The sequence below is a fragment of the Plasmodium reichenowi genome, chromosome 12 (genome assembly GCF_001601855.1).
Source record: "Plasmodium reichenowi strain SY57 chromosome 12, whole genome shotgun sequence".
NCBI lineage: Eukaryota > Apicomplexa > Aconoidasida > Haemosporida > Plasmodiidae > Plasmodium > Plasmodium reichenowi.
The window spans coordinates 1,412,754-1,420,381 of NC_033657.1; the positions used below are offsets into that span (position 1 = coordinate 1,412,754).

At 17.9% G+C, this 7,628-nt stretch overlaps 3 protein-coding genes across 3 annotated transcripts; 1 reads left to right on the top strand and 2 right to left on the bottom strand.

Moving 5' to 3' along the window:
- Positions 1-293: 293 nt before the first annotated feature.
- Positions 294-2,508, top strand: PRSY57_1235600 (hypothetical protein; the record flags this gene model as incomplete). Its single annotated transcript, XM_012908774.2, has 3 exons — positions 294-369; positions 614-2,012; positions 2,166-2,508. The coding sequence occupies 3 exons, from the start codon at positions 294-296 to the stop codon at positions 2,506-2,508; spliced, it is 1,818 nt and encodes a 605-aa protein (XP_012764228.2).
- Positions 2,509-3,228: 720 nt separating this feature from the next.
- Positions 3,229-4,038, bottom strand: PRSY57_1235700 (hypothetical protein; the record flags this gene model as incomplete). The annotated part of the gene is made up of 1 exon (XM_012908775.2): positions 3,229-4,038. The coding sequence occupies one exon, from the start codon at positions 4,036-4,038 to the stop codon at positions 3,229-3,231; it is 810 nt and encodes a 269-aa protein (XP_012764229.1).
- Positions 4,039-5,371: 1,333 nt separating this feature from the next.
- Positions 5,372-6,001, bottom strand: PRSY57_1235800 (p25-alpha family protein, putative; the record flags this gene model as incomplete). The annotated part of the gene is made up of 2 exons (XM_012908776.2): positions 5,372-5,748; positions 5,920-6,001. The coding sequence occupies 2 exons, from the start codon at positions 5,999-6,001 to the stop codon at positions 5,372-5,374; spliced, it is 459 nt and encodes a 152-aa protein (XP_012764230.2).
- Between the last annotated feature and the right edge of the window lie 1,627 nt (positions 6,002-7,628).

The window sequence follows — 7,628 nt, forward strand, 5'->3', positions numbered from 1 at the left end:
ATAAATTGAATATATTTTAAAATATATGAAGAATAATTAATCGGCTTAATATATAAAAAATAAAAAAAGCCGAAAAATGTGATATTACATCTAAATATTATATTAATATATATAACATATATATAACATATATATATATATATATTTGTATATTTAGTGATTATAAAATGTAAGAGATAAAACATTATAATAATAAAATGAAAATTGTTAACGACTATTATAATATAATATATATATTAAATTAAAGTTGAAAAGGAAAAAAGTGAAAAAATAAAAAATAAAAAATAAAAAACATGAACTTATTAAGGGTAGTCTGTTTTTGTTTCCTATGTATAATTATAAAAATAAAATATGCATCATCCGGAGAAGGTAAAAAATGAGAACAAATCTGTACATATAAAATATATATATATTATATGTGATAATGATATCGCGAAAGTAATTATTGCAGAAAGTGTAAATATGGTGATGATATAAATAGAAACGAACATAATATAATATATATATATATATATTTATATATTTATATAATTTATTTATTTTTTTTTATTTATTTATTTATTTTTTTTTATTTATTTTATTTTTTTTTTTTTTTTATTTTTTTTTTTTTTAGGTATTTTTAAGAATAGGGTTTTAAACCCATTTCATTACCAATCGGAAAAAAGAAAAATAATGAAGCACGTAAATTCTCTGTCTCACATTTTTAACGATTTTAAAAACAATTTAGGAGATTTAGAAAATACGTACGATACATTTTTAAAATCGATAGGTGTGTCTGAAGAAACTCATAAGCATTTAATAAATATGAATGATGAGAAAACCATAAATTTTATCGAAGAAATGAATGAATTGAAGAATAAATATAATAAATTTAAAGATAAAATTGATGAGCATTTAAATAATAAGAAACAAGAATTTGATGATACATTGAAAAGTACAGTGAAAGGATTTTTTTATAAATCTATTAATGAATTAAAAGGAATTAGTAAATTTGTAAAATATATTAATATAAACGCAAGGAATTTGAATAAGATAATAACAAATTTGTTTTCGAAAGCTACACATTTAAGTGATATATATGAAGAGAATGTAAATAATATAAATGAGATAGGAAAAGATTATTATAAAATGAAATTAAAAACATTAGGAAATTTATTATTATCTAAATATAATAGTTATAATAAAAAGATAAAATTAATATCGAATGAAAAATATATAGATAATTGTTCAAATATATTTTATATAGAAATGTTAAAAGATTATTTACAAAATAATATAAAACAAAAAATTACAATGATTGATTTTTCGACATTTCTAGAACATTTATCGTTTATGGAATTATCATATTTTTTTAATACTTTTTTAAAAAATTATGAAAAGGGTTATATTGTTTATGTTATTAATAGAGTAAAAATGAATTATCATAATAATAAAATGATATTTATCGAAATAGACAAATTAATTGAAATTGTAAACTTTATAAAAAAAACATATAAACAATTCAAAATAGATTATATTGTTATACATATATTTAATATGTATATATCTGTTTTTATTAATGTTAATAATATATTATATCATGTAAATTATGATGTTTTCTTTAAAGATCAAGCTATACAATTATTCAATACATATAATTATGGATACTTTTTTATAAACCAAAAATTAAATCAAAACAAATATCATAAAATTAAAGAACATATCTATATATTATATTTAGGTTATCGTACAGTAAATGATAACTATCTAATTTATAATAGAAAACAAATGATACAATTTAAAAAAGACAATGCTCAAAATATTATACAACATAATAAAACTAACACAACAAATTTATTCCTAAATATGTACCTTTTGAAATTAACTTCTGAGTATAATTTCTATACCGATTTTTTAAAACTACAACATGAATATGTTTATAAATTTTCTATATATAATTGTAATATGATATTAACGTACGACTCCTTGAATAAGTTTAATATACCCAACGAAAAATTTACCCCCCACTTTAAGTAAGAACACAACAATGATATGAATATGTATATAAATATATATATATAAATATATATATATAAATATATGTATATAAATATAATATATATATATATATATATATATATATATATATATATATATATTTTTTTTTTTTTTTTTTTTTTCTATAGAGATGTGTACATTTTAATCATCATTTACCCAGGGGAAAGCCTAGGAATGCTATGCAACTTCTTCAATAATTACCTCTTTCGAGAATCCATTTTTAATTTAAAAAACGAAGAATCTAATGTTCTCGAAATATATTCAGATGTTAATAGATTAACATTAATTGCGAACAATAAAACTAAGCATTATTATGTTAACACCAAATATGAAATACCTTCAGAGTCTTTAGAAAAAAGTTTACAAAAAATACAAAATTGTTTGAAGTATTATGCAAATAGTAATTACAATGATTATTTTGATTATTTGAACATTTTTTATTTTATATCCTCCGATGAAATATACATATAAGAAATGAAATCCAAAAACAAGCAACCAATAACGCAGAAAATATAAAATGGGAATACATACATACATATATATATATATATATATATATATATATATATATATATATATATGTATATATTTTTTATTTGTTTTTATTTTATTTTATATTTTATATTTTATATTTTTTCGTAGGGAAATTTTTCATCCCATATTATTTTTTTTTTATAGTTTGTTATAATATTATTAATTTTTTTTCTTTTTTTCTTTTTTTTTTAAATGAACAAAAATTTATTAACTTCCTTTTTGTTTAATTTATATGTCGGTAATAGACAAGTAGTTGTGCCTTGCACATATATCATTCATAGATACAAAAAAATAAAAATAAATAAATAAATAAATAAAAAAAAATAAAATAAAAATAATAACATATTATTATATCATATTATATATGTGAACAAAGGTATTGATAGAAAAATATATTTAAAGAAATTTTCATTCTTATTTCCATTTTCATTTTTTTTTTCTTTTTTTTTAATTTGTACTATATAAAATATTTCATTAATACAAAAATATATTAATATAATAACATATGTATAATATAATAAGACAATATATAAAAAGAACATATAATATTTTTCTTTATATATATGTTTATGTGTTTATCATTTCACCCCTTTGAACTTACTTGGACACACACACATATATATATATATATACACACACACCGTCCTTGTTAAATACTTAAATCCTGTTATCATCACATATGTAAACATATATTTTTATAACTCCGTTGTTTTGTTCATAATATATTTTTTCCTTGTCAAATGTTTTCATAAAACAATAGGTCCTAAAAAAATATCCTTTTTTTATTTCATGAGAAAAATAACTTGTATGATCTTGAACCTGGTAGGGTATTTTTTCTCCAGATATAGTTAAATAATTATTATTCGAGGTAACATGGAAATTTTTTAAATTCCCGGATATGAAAAATAGAAATAAAACTTTTTTATCATCATATAATATATCTACTGGAGGTATAAAATTTCTTTTTAGAGATTCATCGGTATTAACTTCTTTTATAAAATCACACTTTTTTATTTCATATATATTTTTCTTTCTTAAAAATATATTTGATATATATGAGAGTAATGTATTAGAAGATATATTTGGAGTTTCCTCGAATAAATCCTTTTCATCAATATATACATTCAAATTATTATTCTTATCATTTACATACATCATTAAATTTTCTCCTTTTTTATTTTCCAATTCATTATATTTTTCTTCTTTTTTTATTTTGACCATCTTCTTCTTATTCTTACTAGCAATATTATGTTTTACTTTTTCTTTCCATATATTTCTCCTTTCTTTTTTGTTTCCAGAATTATAATCGTATGAGCTTGTTAAAATGTTGTATTCTCTTTTTAGTTTTTCCAACTTGGTATCCTTAGGAGTATCACAGGAATTTTTTAGTATGCCTTTCTTAAAATTTATGGACACAGAAGGGTTGTACATATCCATTTCTTCTGTTTCGTCTTTAATAATATCCATAAGGTGAAAAAAAAAAAATAAAAATAAATAATATATAATAAAAAATAAATATTGATATATATATATATATATATATATATAATATGTTAATGTAGGGGTAATATAGATAGGTTATTTTTTATGGCACATATTAAACGTATAATATTCTTATTTTATATAACAACAACTGGTTAATAAAACATATATATTTTGATAAACATAAAATGAACAAACAATATATTTATGGTAAGAATATTTTATTATATATATATTTTTTTTTCCTGTAAAATATTTTTTATATATAGGAACATATAAAGTCATAAAAAAAAATAAAAAATAAAATAAAGACACATATAAACAACAAAATTTTTGTCTCTACAATTATATTTATAAGTTATAAAAAGTGTTATTTTTTATGTAACAATTTCATTTTATATGTTATATTTCATTTTATATGTTATATTTCATTTTATATGTTATATTTCATATTTGTATATATCCCTTTAACCAACAAAAATAAAACAAGAAAAAGAAAAAATTTCCTGTGCACCACATTAAAAATTTCATACAGGTAAAGAAATAAAATATAAATACAAATGCAAATGCAAATACAAATACAAATACAAATGCAAATACAAATTTATGTATATAAATTTAACACACTTATAATTTTTATATAGACATATAACTTGAAAATGTATTTGAGAGTTAAAATATATATATATATATATATATATATATATATATTATTATTATTACATTTTGTTGTATATTTGTATTATATTTATTTTTTATTTTATTCGTGAGTACTATTAAATTCTACAATATAATACACTTTTAACAAAGGTCGAATATAATATACTTTATGTTATATGAGCTCAACGATAGAGAAACATGCAAGTATAAGCAACTATGACTTTACATTCTTTTGATCATAAATAAATATATAACATATATGGAGCAAAAAAAAAAAAAAAAATAAAAATAAAATAAAATAAAGGAATATTTGTTCGGTATTTATTTAAAAGAATATATTTATTTTACTTAGGATGATTTGAAAAAGACGACATTACAAAACAAAAAAAAAAATAGAAAAAATAAAATAATAAATAATATATATATGTTAATTTTATATTTCACATGTTTAATCCATATGAAATAATTTATTCATTTTTTTTTTTTTCATATCTCAAAAAAGAAGTATACATATATATTATACATATATATTATATATATATATATTATACATATATATTATACATATATAACATATATATATATATATATATATATATATATATATATAATAAAAATATAAGTGTGTACATATGAACAGTCCTATCTTGTATTTGATTTAAAAATTTTTTGCCACATCCATTTTAACACCCCTTATATCATATTCTGAACGATCTGTAATTTCGGAAAGGTCAGAAAATTGAGTTTTATTTTTATCAATTATACTTGGACCTCCTTGTTTATGAACACCTGTAAAAGTTGATTTATCGTCAAAAAATCTTACATTATCGGTTTTTGTTCCGTATAAAATTGGTCCCTTTGATGCCTCCTGACAAAGTGTTTCAACAAATTTATCATAATTTAATTTGTTCTTTTCTACAATGCATTTAACAGCTTCCAAGAACTGATCGTAATTAATTCTTTTTGCTCCTTTGCTCTTCACTTTGGCAAATATAAGATCAGCATCAACTGTCGTGAATTTCTTGTTTAACAATTCTGAAAAGAATAAAATATGTAAATAAATATAAATAAATAAATAAATATAAATAAATATAAATATAAATATATATATATATATATATATATATATATATATATATATATATATATATATATAGTTCCCTTTCGAGTTACAAATTTTTTGTTTTATATATTTTTATTTATTACTAGCGTCCTTTAAAATTTTCACAAACGTTCGACTGTCCATATCAGGTAAATTTTTGGTATACACGTAAAATGCGTTTTCCATTTTTATGTTGTACATATATATATATATATATATATATATGAATTTACAAAAAAAATAAAAAATTCGAATAAGAATCAAAATAAATATTTCTTTTCTTTTCTTTGTTTTTTTTAGAAAGGAATAAAATTAAATTTAAAGTAAAAGAAAAATTTATGTATATAAATATATATTTTTAATATTTAGACAAGGAAGACATACATATATACATATATATATATATATATATATATATATATATATAATTATATAATTATAGAATTTACAAAATGAGGAAAAGAGAGCAAGCTAAAAAATAATATTTTTTTTTTTTTGTTTTTTTTTTTTTTCTCAAAAAAATTATGTCTTGTTCAGGTAAAACAAATTGAGAATCTTAATTGTTCATGGATTAACTGAATATGATATTATTTAATAAAAAATAAATAAATACATAATAATATGTTATATATATATTTTATGTGTATGAAGTTTCTTTTAATTTAGTGGAGAAAAGAAATTATCAGTACATGTTTTATAGCTTTTACAAATGGCTAGTCATTTTTTTTTTCCCCTTCTGAGGGACAAATAAGTTTTTTTATTATTTTCTTTTCCAAATAAAAAATATATATTTATATACATTTCAGTTTTAATAAAAGTTTATAAAACTTAAGAATTTATTTTTGTTTTTTTCGTTTTTAGTATTATATCAAAATATCATCTTGTAAATGGGATGACAAACATTATGTGTGTTGTTGTATACTGATATATAATAATGGGGTCATGCAGGTATTGAAATACACTTAAAAAAAAAATATATATATATATATATATATATTTAAATTACATGTTATAATATATATATATATATATATATAATATTTATATACATGTATTTATTTATTTATTTATTTATTTATTTATTATTATTATTATTATTATTATTATTTATTTATTTATTTTTTTTTTTAATTAAATACAAATAAAATACCATTTGAAACACAAAAAAAAAAAAAAAAAAAAATAATGGCCATTTTAGTTTTAAATAGTTTTTATATATTAATGTAAAATTTGTTATAAGGTATATTTTATTTTTTATATAATATTTTAAATATGAATACTACTCAGTGGATTTATAAGATTCCTTGCTTTAACAAAATATTGGTAATGTTTTACTAAAAAGTATTAAAAAATAAATGTACATATTTAGCTATTATTCTAATAAAATAGAAGAAAATTAATTCTTATTTAAGTGTGTTATTTACATTGACCTTTAATATAACATATAATATTCTTTTTTCTTACAGAGTAATGTAAGGTACTTTTCGGACCGAAAAAGGAAAATTATGAATGGTACAGAATATATTAGGAGAAAAACAGGTTATGGAGGAAGAATAAGAAGAAATCGACAAGCTCCAGCATATAAAAGATGATATAAATATATTGTGAAATTATATATATTTAATTATGTTTCATATTTTTTTTTGAAGTCTCAAAATGTAAAATTTTAACCATAAATATGTATATATAATATATATTTTTATGAAAATGAAAAAAAAAAAAAAAAAAAAAAAAAATTTAAAATTTAAAAATATATATATATAAATAAATATAAATTTTTATATAAATAAATATTTTCATATATATTTATTTT